Genomic DNA, 15945 nt, shown 5'->3' on the forward strand with positions numbered 1-15945 from the left:
TTGAATCTTTATCTCCACTATTTTGATGGTTAATCTGTCATCATGAATCAAAAAATAGGAGAAGTTCTTTAATAAAAACAACTAACAAGCCACTTTGTGATAGATGTTGAAATTATTAAGGTGAACAGAGTTCACTTGAGCTTTGAGAATGAGATACACTGATGTCATTCTAGAAATGTTTATCAGCATTGGCTGATCATAATATAAGTTGCAAATTTTAGTGAAGACATGCAGTTTATCAAGCAAAGGAACTAGCAGCTGTGAGTAGCTGTATTTGTTACTCGAGTTTTTAGCTTAGTGAAAATAAAAAAGCATCCCTATTTAGTCTACTAAATGTGCAACCCCAAATTTATGATGCATAAGAAAAGTTCTAACAATATGTTACCACTCTTCTGAGATGAAAACTTACGCAGAGGAGTTTTTCATATTCTAATAGATGTGTTCTACTATGGGAACTAAATGATTCCTGTATTAAAAATTGAGCATTTTTTTCCTTTCTGAAATACGAAGGTATTTGGCAGTTATGTATTTCCGAGTAATAAGGAAAGCATCTTAAAACCTTGATAAACTGTCTAATGATGCAGAAAGTAAACATCTGAAGAGACATTTTATGCTCCTAAACAAAGAATTTTAATATTATGAACTATGATATCTTACATTTCCTGAACCAAAAATGAACAGAAAACCTCAATTATATGTCTATATTTACAATCAATAACTTGATCCATACTTTTTCTTATTATTACCAAATACTAATGTGTACTAGGGAACTTATTTTGTGGGATACTTAAGGCAAAATCACTAAAGATGCAGTTTCACTATTAATGGATCAAAATTAGTTCCTCAAAGTTCAGTTTAATCATTTCAAAAACTACTAAGTATCCATGCACTCAACTTCATGCCAAATATGGATGCCAGATTATGTAGAACTAAGCAATTGATGCAATCGGTATAAAATGACATTAACTCTTCAATTATATTTTCTCACGCATGACCAGATTCAGGATCAAATTTGGGGGGGGGGGGGGTAATGACCTGGGTCCGGGATGTATAGAATACCACCTAGGAGAATGCTGTGTTCCCTTATGTAAAATATTTTAAAATACAACATACTCTATGATAAATACAACTCTAACTTCTCTCACGTTTGGGACTTCCAGTCATGCATTTGCATATAAACTCCCTTTACTCCTTTGCAAGGATACAAAAACTGTTAAACTAATAAAAATTATAAAATTTGAAGGGTGTCATAACCCCTCTGAACACCCCCCTAAATCCACCACTGTTCTCATGTTCAATGCAAAATATTTTTTTCAGCGTTAAAAGAAGATGGACTTGCAAAGTTTATAAATTTCCTTTCCAAGTGTGCTTTAAATTTCAATTTACTTTCTAAAAAAAATTAAAATCATACTTATGATTGATTCCTATCTAAAGATAAAATTTCTGGAGCCATCATAAAGCCGAAAATGCAATGAGGTAGAAGTAAATATTAATAAATGTATTCCTCTGAAAGTCACCCAGAATCTTCAATAGGAAATGCTCTGAAAATAGCTTCATGGCACCGTTCAGATTCTTTTATGATTTTCTCCTCAAACAAAATGTAATATGTATACATACAAGCCCATATTACAATTTTTCATTCATCACCAATCAAAACATTCATTGAGGACTCCACTGTACAATATATGATAACTTCTGGCATACTGCAATTAGATAACTACCACTTTTCCCTTGGGAGAATAAAACCGTCATATGCAGAATGTCATACTATCATAGGCATATGATTCATAATACTGAACAATCAATATTATTCAGTAATCACTGTTTTTCACTAATGCGTGCATGTACTAGGTACAATCATAATTGGTATTTAGGCGACAAATCACTTAACTGAAAGACTATTTTTAACAAACGCTTTCAAATAAGTTACATTAAGCATTATATACATAACACAAGAACGAGAATGCTGCAAAGAAATTGCATTAACATCTCATTACATTTGGAATGAATGAAGCTTCTTCATTAAGTTAGTAACACAACCCCTTCAGTCCACATAAAATGCTGCCAGACAGCAAAAAATGCCTATAAAACCAGCATAATAACATTTCAAACAATGATCGATCATTAGGGACACCTAAAGAGATAAGAAATTTTCGAGGAACCACTCACGCAATCATCCTTTTTATAGTGGTCATACCTTAGGATAACTGCTAATACATAACATTCAATAACCTCAAGTCCGAAAATAATTGTATAAAACTACCAAGGTTAAAATTTGCACAACCTACAACGTAAAAATAGGTATTTAAGAATTTTTATGAAGGAGGAGGTAAATTGTTCTCCAGATAGAAGATTGCTATCCCTCTATTCTTCAGGGTATAGGTCAAATCTAGAAAAATATAATACCTTTATCAATACAAGCACATAATTACAAATGTTCATGTGGAGTGATATAGCAGTACTTCCACTATTGGTTGTTTCATCATGGTCAAGGTCCCAAATCATTGTACGAACAAGTAATTGTTGGAATGACTTAAAAAGTGAGAGAGCAACTTAAAAGCTACCAATTTCTTATTCTCTTCACTACTGGGGCGCATGGTCATTTTCTTCGTCTTGTTTTGCATTGTGCATTATTTCAGCATACTCAGTTTTATCATCCTCTGGTCTGACAACAACAGCTCTTCGGCCAGCTTGCAAATCCAACTCGGCGTAGACAATTCCATCAGGGTTTGGAGTGGCACTCTTAGTGACTTGATTGATGACATTCTTCTTATCAGGAGAGGGTACCTACAAAATTTCAAAACGAGTTATAATCCAATTGAAATGAAATTTCATAAAATGAATCCTCAATTTAAGTACCAAAAGACAAATCACCCTTCACAAAAACCATCTGGTTCATTTCACTTTGTAAATAAAGGTAGAGCAAAAATGGTAGGACTGAAAAGTAGGACAAATTGGAAATCAGACAAGAGAGGTTGCATCCTCCCCTATGTGCACATTCATGCAAGACAAGGTGGTTTTGTACATTCCTTTGGTGAGAATGTGCTTTCCATTCTTGTTTGTAACCACCCAAACTCGAAATTTCGAATGTAATTTTTGACATCAAAAATGAGCTTCTCATACACTTTTCTGAATGAACCAACATTATGTAACATTATTTAAGTACAATGAATAGCAGAAAATTCTAAATGTGGATTTTCTTTAGGTTTGCACTGTAATAGGCCAAAGCAAGTTATTTTACAAGCTGTATATGCCTTAAAGTGGACAGCTGTATACTGAGGTTAGGCTTAGAGATGCAATTTATTTTCAAAATGAAGAACATAAAACTAATCGATACACTGAAGACCCACAAGTTAAAATTTTCCTGAAATTCTAGATTCCTTCATTCAAGGGTGATAATGACGGACTATTAAGTTATTGACACTGGGGAAGCATTAATAGAACCAATGGAAGCATTTCTTCCATTGATCAAGTAAACATCTGGTGTTCTCACATTTCTACACTCGAAAGAAATATTTTTTCTGAAATAATTTCATAGCTGCACCAGTTTTCTTTAGCCTGCAATGAGAGAACAGCATTCATTCACGGAGTAGGATGACTTCTTTCCTTTTTCGCCACAGTGGATGAGGTGGGCGTGGCCCTTGAGCAAAATGCAAGTCTCACAATGGAAGCTCTGACAATGAGTTCTATTGATTTCCTTTATTAAGGCAGACTCTGTTGCATATTGGGTACATATTTCTTAACTATCGATCGTCATTCAAGGGTGATAAACAGTGGGTATTTAACAACATTCAACCCACAATTGCTCTAGTCATCTGAACATGACTCCTTCTGTGTGAGATGATTTGAATTGGCATAATGATGATTCACTTTGATTCGGAGCCATGATTTCCTTGACAATATGTGCGGATGGGAAGCAGAGTATCAGTATGCTTCCAGCCACTCAGGGTAAAAATTTAATGTCTCGGTGCAGCGTTCAAAATGCAACCAAACAAGTGGAAGATAATGGTAGATGATATAGTGTGTGTGCCATCTTCTAGAATATAGGTTAATCCAAAATACTTCATCTCATACCAATTAAATGCAAGTAAAAATGAGAATACGAGGCTGAAACCTAACATTAACATCACATCAAATAATTGCATCCATTATCTTTAAGAAAAACTTCAAAACTTCAATGACATGCGTGTGTGGATGCACAAGTTTTAAAAATTAATGTTATGGCCCTCTTTATGTTTTTAAAATAAGTATTATTCTGAGTAAACTGTATCAGGGAATTTGATATACATATGATATAGTAAGATGATTTTAAGTAACAATTGAGGTAAGTTGTCAAGGGGTCTGAAAAATTCATTTATCAAAGTGATTCATAAGCCATTTTGTGTACTTCAATAATCAGACTCTTTGATTTATAGCTGTTAAGGAAATCTAATGGCACGAATCACTGGTAAACATGCTTTTAACTCCTGGACTAGGGACAGAGATGTACTAATAAGAAGAACAAGGCAAGGTAAAAGCAAAGATATTGTAAAATGATATTGAACATATGTCCATTAACTCACAATGAAACCATAAAAATCATTTTGCGTACTTCTCAAATGACACCTGGCATATCAGTGACTGATGCCTGACAAAGTGTGATACATGAGACAAATTTAAAATGATTCTAGCAGCATGTTGGTTCTTTACCACAGAAAATGCAGGTCTTCAGAAAATGCAGGTACATATTGCTTTGCCAGCCAGATTTTAAAGAAAGGAAAATGCGAAGGTGCATGTGCTACCAAAGAAAACAAAGTGATTTTCAACTGCACGATGCATTTAATACATAATAACTAGATTTCCAAAATTTCATTTGCAATAGTAATTCATGAATACATTCTATTAGAGAGCAGCAAAATGACGAAAAGGCATGCATTTTTTTTACCCACCTCAAAAACACACCAGTGCTGTCAAAATTATTAAGTAGGTAAATAAATTTTAACCCTTTCACCACCATAGAACCAATAACCCTCAGTATTGAGGTTTATCATGACAATTATTTTTCACTTTCCATTTAGCAAATGATAATATGTATACTTATCCCAGATAGATACCACATAGTTTATTTGTGGTTCAAGAGTCTTATTTAAATTTTGAAATTAGAAATACCCTCCAACCAAAAATACCCTCATATTGTATGTGGCGCAAAAAGAACCTGGAAAACCTACATGATTCAGTGTAAATGTAAACTTTCATGCTATAGCCTAAGATGAGAAAGAGGCTAAAGTTACATATTTTTTTTCCTTAATTTATTTTGGAAAGTTGTATTGCAGAAAAATGGTAAAAATCTTTCGTTATTTTGCATGTACTAGGACAATTGCTTCATTTTCATTCATAAAAGCGAGTAAATTTATGGGATTCATAGGCACCCTAAGAAAAAACTCTGTTACCCTCATGTAGCTGGCATTAGGCTTTCAAAATTTCATCAATTGTTGCTACAGCTATTGGTGTCCTACCAAAGTGATCCACAAAATGACGTCCTAATATTGTGTAAGTTCTTTTCATGATCTTTGCATTCCATAGGCAGATTTAGATGGTGGCACATGCCCACAGATGCTTAAAATATAGACAAGATTTTAATACGGTCCCATTATCATTACGTTCATTTTGCTTTGTGCAATCAGTAATAGAGTTAAATACATAGGGTACTTGAAAAGCTTTTCTTTCGCACGTAAATTAAGGTATCAAAAGTTATATCCCTACGAAAATAAAAAAGTAGGTAACAAACCTGAGCTGATATGATGCGAGAGTCAGAAAATCATTAAGGCAACAGAGAGCATGCCATGCAAATATGAAAATAATCAATTTATCAGCTATTGATCACGAGTTAATAAAAGAAAAATAGGTATAAGCCGTCTAAATGAAAAATAAAAGGAAACTGTCATAACTATACATATAACTCATTAACATTTTCTTTTTAATAACTTTTACAATTAAAATAAAAAGTCTATTTCATACAGTATTTGTTGTATGTTGTTCTGAATCCCAAATACGAGAAGACCGTTTGCTTGTCAGACCCTCTTACCCCCCAGAAAAAATCCACACTTAAGTGTGGATCCAGACGGCACAGGAATTGGATGAAAAATTGGATGTAAAGCAACAATTGTTCCCCCTTCCCACCTCTTTAAACCCTATCCAACACAAAGGGAGGAAGTTAGGGCTTGCCACTAAGTTATATGCCACAGTTTTTGGAACTAAAAGGAGTACTTTTGAAACTTTGTAAATTGTCATGTCCCTAAAATGCCAAAAATCATGAACAATGCCCACTCTGTCAATTCCTGCCAACAGAAAACATCTGATAGTGTATATTTAAGCATTACTGGGTCAATCTCCAAAAGACGTACATTTTCAACTGGCAAAATTTAAAGAAATTAATTTTTGTTAATTAAGAACCAAAATTGTAATTACAGTTTTTCAATCGTACAATCTAATGACGTAAGTGGCAGAGATCGTTAGTAATATTTACACTTTTTTTATTTTTACTTTTGTGCTATCTACAGATGTGATATATATGTCCTCGGACATAGAAGAAGAGGAATATTACGTTTAATCACGAGAAAATTTTTTTTTTTAATTTGTCATTGGACATTTTGTAACTAGTCATAGTGTAGGTATTGTCATGTCTGTTACCATCTGTTACGTCCACGGACTGCAGATTTCACAGACATGATGTTCATGGACGTGACAATGTCCTCTAAATAAAATTATAGTTGGGACTTGCAATAAGTTAGGGCACTGTCCTTACAACACTGAACTTGCAATTTATAGCTGCAAAATATATCTCAATTGTAATTAGTAAAAGATTTTACTTTAACTAATTTTTACCAGTACATGGACATGACCGATGTTCTTGGCTCTTTCAAAAAACTGAACCAAAATTTTTCTTCCAGCATTAAAACATTCAATAAAGCAAGTATAAACTCAAACAACCCAATTTAGCTGACAATATCTTTCTCTATGCACTGGTTGTTCGGGGATGCCACCATATCCTATGAATAATTCCCCATTTTTTCTGTGTCCACGGACATTACTTTTTTCGGTAGGACAAATGTTTTTTTTATTTTATAATAAATATTATGAAATAAAACCAACCCCAAAAGACTATTTTGGAATGTTAATATTCTTTTAACTTGTTTAATCATAGAATTCATAATAAATTACTTAGTAAAGGTTGTTAATACAATACACACCTCTTCGAAAACCTATGTGGGACTGTCCACAGACACGATGAATCATAGTCTGTGGACTTTAAATTTGGGGAATATAATTTTTTTTCTTTTAATTTGTCACTAAAATTAGTAACAGGGCACATAAAATAATATGCCTCTTCATTTTTGATTTACTAGTTTTGGTTTTTTTATGGCGGTACATGGATATAATTTTGTGCGATTGTGGGAGACTGACCCTACTATGTGAATAAATTCATCTACATGACCTTCAGAGCAAAATTCTTTAAATGCCTATTCTTTTTCAGACTTCTATTCCCAAGTAAATTGTAAGCCACAATTAAGGATAATTAAAAATTGTGAGTCATTCTTAATTATTTCAAAATAACATATCCCAGAAGTATGCAACACCATTTGCAATGAAAATCTTTGGTTAGTTGGTGGTAAAAGGATTAATCAAGTCTTTAGTTAGTTCTGTGATTATTTGTACCGTTGAAATGGCAATTTCTCAGGTTAGGAAGCAATTACTGAATTGATCTAATGAATTACCTCATCATCCTGTAATTGAGCTTCATGCTGCAAAAAAGAATTGGAAAAATATAAACTTCAATTTTGCCACACACACAATCATTAGAAGAACAGCGAGGAATGAAGACCTATTTTGTATCATCATTTTATCACGGAGTCATTACAAGTGAATAATTTTTTGGAAAATGAATCCTTGCTTATACAAAATTTTACGCCAGCATGTAGTTGATTTTATGTTTGATAAATTCTTATTTTAATTGCTCCCAGCATCATTAATATAATCTGCCAGGTGTGTCACTATTACCATCTAGGAAGTCGTTCCTAAATTGCCTTTTACAATGATGGTCAGAAGCAATCAAATTATGTAAAAATGATTTAAATTTGTTTAAAAATTTAAAAACACTGCTTCCTCTCTTCATGGAAGGTGTGTGAGGAATGAAAGAAGGGAATTCCAAAGAAATAGAAGCGTAATGTATGCAGTAACAAATGAGCATCTTGAATTTAAATTTAAACTAATGGTGAAACTAGATTTCTCCTCAATCACTGAAAAGCTGCATGTATGTATAAAAAAATGTTCACACTATAAATGAGCATGTCTATGTTCGAAAAATCCTACGGTATAAGTACATATTATCACAACGTATCATAAAAGAACACTTTTGAATTCAAAATTATTTATTTGAAATCTCAATTAGCCAAAATTTAAGACTTGGCAAGTTATGTATCTTGGTACATCCATGAAAGAAACGCCTCCTATAAGTTCACTATGCTAAACTGAACTAGCTAATTGGAAGCATATGAGCATAGTCTCATTATTTGATAAGTGATATCCAACTTTGGTTTTAGACACTATCGATATTATCGATACCTATCGATACCTCCACTGCATATCTCCTATTCTCCAAGCTTAGAGGTGAGCGTTTATGCTCCGGACACTGCCAGCTGAGCGGATTCATATTGTTGGGCTACTAGATGAGTGGTTTGGTTAGGTGACCGATTGTTTAGCATTTTTGCAGTGGAGGTATCAAAATTGTACGAGAAATAATGAGTATAACTGAGAAATATACACTGTTTTCCACCACCTGAGATAATATGCAGCCAGGCCTTATTCAATAATTTGCCTAAAAAAATACTTGCAGGGTAGTTATCTGCTTGGAGCTAAATTAAAGCTTTGTCGTAAATTTAAGGTGGGCCCAGGAAAATAAGTGACCCTTAGCCTAAATATGTGAATTTCGATTCCTTAGCATGAACATGAATTTAATCCTAACCGTTGAACTTGAGGCAAATAATGCATCTCATTCATGCACTGATCAGGTCTCTAAATTACTTCAGTACAAGTCAACATCAACCTTGATTGCAGATAAATTTCTTATGCATGATTCTGTGATTTAACGCTTAAACTTACAGACAGCTACAATGACGATTTACACACAGGCAGACTTAGTAAAGCTTCAATGATTGATTTATGTTAATCATGAAGCTACAATGAAAAGGCACTTGGGATTGTACATTCACGTGTAATGACTCATTGAAAATCATGCCAATAAAAGACAGAATTTCAAGGCACTCTCTTAGCAAAGTAAACTTTCTACCAGGCCTTCCACTCATCTTTCTCTACATCTGAAAAAAGAATGAGAATATTCCAGCAAAAAAACATCATGTACGCCCATTCTTGCGTATCCTTCATCTAATATTTATTCCATACCAAATTCATGCATAGTGCCCACATTCAGGAACTTCTTTCATTCAAAACACACTTTTTAAGACCTAATGCAGGCAGTATTAAAGACAAAAGAAATTATTTCACATGTGACATATTACTTTCACACAAAATAGTTGAAAAGAATTAAAAGCACTATAGCTATAAACATTGAATGAGAGCACATAAAAGGCATTGAAAAAATATTCTGAGGCTCAAAAGCTGCAGTGATTGCTTTGCTATTAGAATGAAGAGAAATACAAGCCTAACGATAAGAAGGGTTAGCGAATTACCCAAACCATTTCTTCACAAAAGAGCACTTAATTGTAACCGAAAAGAGTTCCAGATATCCCAGCAAGAGAAAACAATCTCATAGAGAATTTGAACACCCAAACACTTTTATTTTTTAGGGAACACACTATTTGAGCCAAGCCCTCAGGTTTACACACATAGAACTTAAGGCGATGGAATTTTGACCTAAAATTAGGTATGTTTTAAAAAGATAAATAGATATAAATTAGAGATGCGCGAATAGTATCCGTGAATACTCGAATACCACTAATACTAGAAAGTATTCGATATTCGAGATCTCGAATAATTATGCTAAAGGTACAATCTCGAATACCTCAAATACATACTTTGAATTTCGCGTCATACACTGCCGCACGCACGTCGTCTCGTTGGTAGTTAACTCCGAAACAACATAAAGGATTTTGTGCATGCAGCGCCGTTTTAGACAAGTTGACGAACTATGTCCAATTGGCGAATTAAAGTGGTGAAAAGATGTTGTACTAAGTGGGGAACCGATCGGGGGAAAAATCCGAAAATCCCTGATTTCCCCCACAAAACCCCTCAAAAAAATTAAAAATGGTGGAAAAAATATTGACTTTTGGGGTACCTTCCATTAAGCATTGAGCTACTTCCCCCAAAACATTCCACTCATCGGAAAGATCATCATGGAATCGAAGACTACAAGAATGCGGGCTTCCCGTGACATCAGTTTTGTTTCTTTATGCCAAACGACGGCTCCGCAATGATGCGTACAAGTTGATAAAGGATCGACATTTTCATTAAAAAAATAGTAAAAAACGGCATATGCGCGGGCCCCTGGCTGAATGCCAAAATATCCTGAACAGATATCGCTTCGTTAGCAACTCTGACAAGTGAGAGTTGTAGCATACTTCGTAAATTGTAACCTGATGTCCTTTTTTCGAAAATTAATGCCGCATCAAATGCCGAGAAGCTCAGCTGCGAGGATATTGAGATTCGCCAGAAATCATCATCGTATTATTCCGACTATTTCCTTGCTTAAAATTTCAATATAACGCTAGAAATACGTCGTATTTGGTATCATTCTTTTCTGAATTACGTGCACATTACTTATATTTCAATCTAATTAAAGCATTATTGTTGAATTCAAGATGGCGTCCGGTTCGATAAACGTAGAATGCAACGAGTGTAAAAACCATCTAAAAACTAGTGAAAAAGCCCTCCACTGTGAATATTGCAAGAAATTATATCATCATAAGTGTACGGGCTTGAAAGAAATTGCTTTAAGAGCTCTGGAGGAATTTTATGGTTTATTCTGGAAGTGCTTATCATGTCGCGTTAACGAAGGAAACCAACTTCATAAAATGGCGGACGACATCGAACTATTAAAAGAAGAAATTCGCAACATCAAAGATAACGCTAAGCCACATAATGCTGGGAAGGAATCTCGAGTGAAAAATGTGAGTTTTGCAGACACAGCAGCAACAAGGTCTGTTTCTAATAGTGACGCAAATCATGAAATCGAGGCCTCTCGTGACGCTGCCAAGCATCGGGTGAACGACAAAAATGAAGCTGGTTTTGGAGCAACGACTGTTTCCGGCAAAAAAGAAGTGGTAAATAACAAAAAGAAAAAAGCGTTACGTGTAGATCAAACAAACTATGGGGTATTGCGTATTGAGTGTCCAGCATCTGAATCAATCGACGAGTGCAACAACAAAACTGACGAAGGTTACACTCAAGTGATCCATAAACGCAAACGTCGTCCTCCTCCAACTGTGGGTTGTTCTGCCAAAAAAGGTTCACTGATGGGTATTCCAAAGCGTGTGCACATTCACATTTGGAACCTTCCTTCGAATACAACAGCGGAAGACGTCCGGAAGTACATCGGAGAAGAAAAGCCCGAAATCACCGACGCTTCAATTGAAATTGAACAGTTAAAGGTAAATAGAGGGGAATACGCCTCGTTTCATATTTCTGTAAATGATGAGTGTGTTGGCCGTGACTTATTGTCAGGAGACTTTTGGCCAAAGAACGTTTACTACGGAAACTTTTTCCTGCCGAAATTTCGTCAGAATACTATCTCTCGCCCGGAAACATGACTAGGTAGCTCACTCAGCATCTACTATCACAATGTGCAATCGCTGAGAAACAAACTGCATGATCTAGAAATATTATTTAACAAAGAACATGGTCAAATTAACCTCTTATGCATTACTGAACACTGGTTGAACGCCAAGGAAGTCGATTTCATCCGCATTCCTGGTTTTTCTGTTGGTAATATCTCATGCAGGTCGAGTTTTAAAAATGGTGGAACATGCATTTTTGTAAAACATGGCATTGAACACAAGCCAATCTTTCTTACAAATGTCTCTAGCATTGATAAACATTTTGAATTCTGTATTGTAAAAATTCCTCCCCTCAACATCGTAATTGTTTGTGTATATAGATCCCCTGCTGGTGACATCAACATTTTCATTAACTCACTCACAGAGTTACTGGATAATTTGTTAAAAACTTGTGGTGTTAACTTCATTTTATGTGGTGATTTTAATATCAACTTCGCAAAGGATGACTGTGATATTGCTATGAGACTTGTTAATGTTTTAAACTGTTTTAACCTTAATGTATGCATCAAAAACCCTACTAGAATCGCAAAATATAAACAATCCACAATAGACCAAATCATGACAAACATCCCTGAAAAAAATATAAAAATTGACATTTTTGAACCTGGTTTCTCTGACCACAAAGCAATTTTAGCGGAAGTAAACTGTGATTCTAAACTTCTTAAAAATCCTACTGTATGGTCTCAGAAACGTTGCTACCATGATAACCTCATCCATCTTTTTGGGCTTTCACTGCAAAACGAACAATGGAGTGAAGTATTCACAGCAGATTCCTTTGATGCTAAAATGGATGCTTTCCTATCCAGATTTCAATACATATTTGACACAACTTTTCAATCTAAAAAGTGTAGGGCCTGCATCTCTGACACAAGACTTAATAGTTGGATAACACCTGATATTGTCCACCTAAGCAAAGTAAAACGCGACTTATACAATAAATATAAGCAATGTTGCAGTGATCAAAACAGGACTGCTTATAAATGTTTTGTCAAACAATACAAGAAAATAATCCATAGAGCAAAATCTACTTACAATGATAAATTGATAAAAAACTCAGGGAATGCTACAAAGGCTGCCTGGTCGATTATTAAGAAAGAGAGTAACAAAAATACTGCCTCTTTACCTGAGGACTTGAGTGTTTTACACTCTGGCACTTTGATAACAAACCCATTAACCGTGGCAAATGTTTTTAATGATCACTTTATTGAAACCCCTGAGAAAATACTCAAAACATTAAGCAGCAATCATGCTACAAAAGATCCCTATTACAAGCAACCAGCATCTAAAAATAAGAATGCACCTTTTATTTACCCAGCCACTCCAAGGGAAATTTTACAAATTGGCCTCTCCCTCCATAACAAAATGTCATCGGGCTTTGATGGCATCCCGGATAAGATTATTAAATACTCTATCCTGTTCATCGTAAACCCACTCACCTATTTGTGTAACTTATCAATATCAGAAGGTATTTTCCCTCAGCAGCTAAAGATTTGCAAAGTCTACCCCCTCTTTAAAAAAGGAGACAAAAAGGATTGTAATAACTACAGACCCATAAGTTTACTTTCAGGTTTTTCAAAGATTTTCGAAAAAGTCATGTACAATCGACTTTTAAGTTTTTTAGATAAAAATGCAAGTTTATCCAAATACCAATTTGGCTTCCGACAAAATAAGTCAACAACTGATGCTTTGTTTGAATTTCTAAATGATGCAACTGATGCTCTCGACAAAAATAACCAAACTGTGGGGTTGTTCATTGATCTCAGAAAAGCATTTGATACTGTAAACCACGACATATTGTTGAAATGCCTCTTAAATTATGGTATTACAGGAGTAGCTTATTCTTGGTTAAATTCTTACCTAACTAACAGACACCAAATTGTCCAAATTTCTTACTTGGACTCAAACACAAAATATATAAATAATTGCTCCTCTACTATGAAAGAAGTCAAATATGGTGTACCCCAAGGGTCAATCCTTGGGCCGTTATTGTTCACTTTGTATATTAACGACCTTCCTGAATATCTCCAGGAAGCAAAAACAATCTTATTCGCTGATGACACTAGTATATTGTTGCAAGCCCCAAATTCGCAAGAATTACAGATTAAGGTAAACTCTACAGTTCAAAGTATTCAAATGTGGCTAAAAAATAGTATGTTGGCAGTTAACCTAGAAAAAACTGTATGTATGAACTTAAATTGTAAATCGCCACCAACAGTGGAACTATTCAACTCTGAAATAACTTATGTAAATAATATTTCTTTCCTTGGAATCACACTAGACAAATCCTTGAAGTGGTCTAGACATGTCGAAATCTTAACCACCAAACTGTCACATATTATGTATCAACTGCGCTATTTACGATCAAGTGTTTCTTTGAGTGTTTTAAAATATGTGTACTATGCTAATTTTCAATCCTTAATCTCTTATGGCATTATTTTATGGGGTGACAGTTGCAATAGCACTGAGGTATTCACTATGCAAAAGAAAGCTGTAAGAATTATGCTAAACCTAAAATATAGAGAATCCTGTCGACCTCACTTTGAGGCACACAAAATTTTAACTCTAACATCCATTTATATTCTGAACTTAATGCTATTCATAAAAAAACGTATAAATTCTCTCCCAAAAAATTCTGACTTCCATTCACATATGACCAGAACCAAAGACTGTTTACATGTGCTACCCAGGAAAACAAAAAGGAGTAGTAATGGTCCTCTACATAAGGGTACAAAACTATATAACCTTTTACCAGAAAAATTGAGAAGTTTGTCTTCTGTAAATAATTTTAAAGTAAATCTGAAAAGATACCTGACTGGAAAGGCATTGTATAGTGTTGATGAATTTATTAACTATTGTAAAGAAAGTATGTAGTTTGATGTGTTGACCTATTAAATGAGAATTGTATACCTGTGCTTAAGGTTTTGTGCTGTGAAGTAAGTGTTGAAGTATACATGGCTGTTGTTCAGCTTTCACTATTGTGTGCTTGAAATTTGTAATGTAACTTTTTTATTTTAGGAAGATGTCTTTGTTTTTTTGAGTGAACATTATCTAAAATACCAATTATGTATTATACTTGACGAAGCCTATACCATTTACTTACTTGTATTGGTTCTTTTGGCTAATAAAACTATTATTATTATTATTATTATTATTATTATACTAATTGCCGAAAGTCATTGTTAGACACCTTTTGGGCTAATAGGTGACTCATGCAGCAGTTGACCTCCAGAAACAAGGAACTTCGAAGTGGGTAGGCTGCCAAGAAGCCAATTACATGTTTTTAGGACAAGGATAGAAGCAATCTTATATTTAATAAAATAATAGGAATCCACCCTATTGTCTTCAAATAACACTTCGTCTCATTTTTGTCAAACGATGCATGCAGGAAAAGTTTACGTCGCGACCGTGATCTTCAAACTATCAATGCGGGAAAGCGATACTTCGGGGAACGATAGATACGGGAGAAAATTAAATTGTCCTATGGAACTTTATTTGGGACCAGTATTCGAGGTATTCGAAATTCGAGATATTCCAGCAATGATTTAATACTCGAATTTGATATTCGAGTTTGAGAAATCTGCTATTCGACCCATCTCTAATATAAATATAAAATGAAAGTGAACAAGAAAAATTGTTGTATTATACATGGAAGGTGCAACACAGAGACGTGAAAGGCATTTTATATAAATAAATGCTAAACTAAACAGATGTTCCATCAATGTCCCACTTTTACGTAAAGTAACCTCCACTGATAAAATTAATTTAATAAGCAAAAATCCAATCTTAAAGGATGTGCACACAGTAATAAAAATGGCTAAGGCAGGTAGGACCTAGACTGAAATTGAGGCCAGAAGAATCTGTTGGTGTACTTTTGCAAGTAAGGAGAAGTACAAAACTACCAAAATGTTAGATTTTCCCATTAGTTTTTCCTGCAATCGATTACATAATGATCTCACTTAAATAAAAGATTCAATTAAAAAACATTCCCACATATAAATTTGAGCCTAAAGTCAAAACTTCCTGGAAACAAAATATATCAAACACAATGAAGAAATATCGATTTTATAAAAATACTCTGGTAAATGATCCTTAAATCTGCATCAATGGGTTTGTTCTC

General features: G+C 34.3%; 1 protein-coding gene across 6 annotated transcripts in view; it reads right to left on the minus strand.

Moving 5' to 3' along the window:
- Positions 1-1560: 1560 nt before the first annotated feature.
- LOC124153980 (fasciclin-3) overlaps positions 1561-15945 on the minus strand; it is a 278922-nt gene continuing 264537 nt past the window's right edge. For 4 of the 6 annotated variants that reach the window (XM_046527437.1, XM_046527439.1, XM_046527436.1 and 1 more), the window contains 2 exons: positions 7755-7781; positions 1561-2787 (listed from right to left, as the gene is read on the minus strand). In XM_046527437.1, coding sequence (XP_046383393.1) covers positions 2584-2787; positions 7755-7781 — 231 coding nt within the window. In that variant the 3' untranslated portion in view covers positions 1561-2583. The remainder of the gene's footprint in view (positions 2788-7754; positions 7782-15945) is intronic. The other 2 variants (XM_046527440.1, XM_046527438.1) reach the window with 1 other exon arrangement.

The sequence above is a fragment of the Ischnura elegans genome, chromosome 2, assembly GCF_921293095.1.
Source record: "Ischnura elegans chromosome 2, ioIscEleg1.1, whole genome shotgun sequence".
NCBI classification, from domain to species: domain Eukaryota; kingdom Metazoa; phylum Arthropoda; class Insecta; order Odonata; family Coenagrionidae; genus Ischnura; species Ischnura elegans.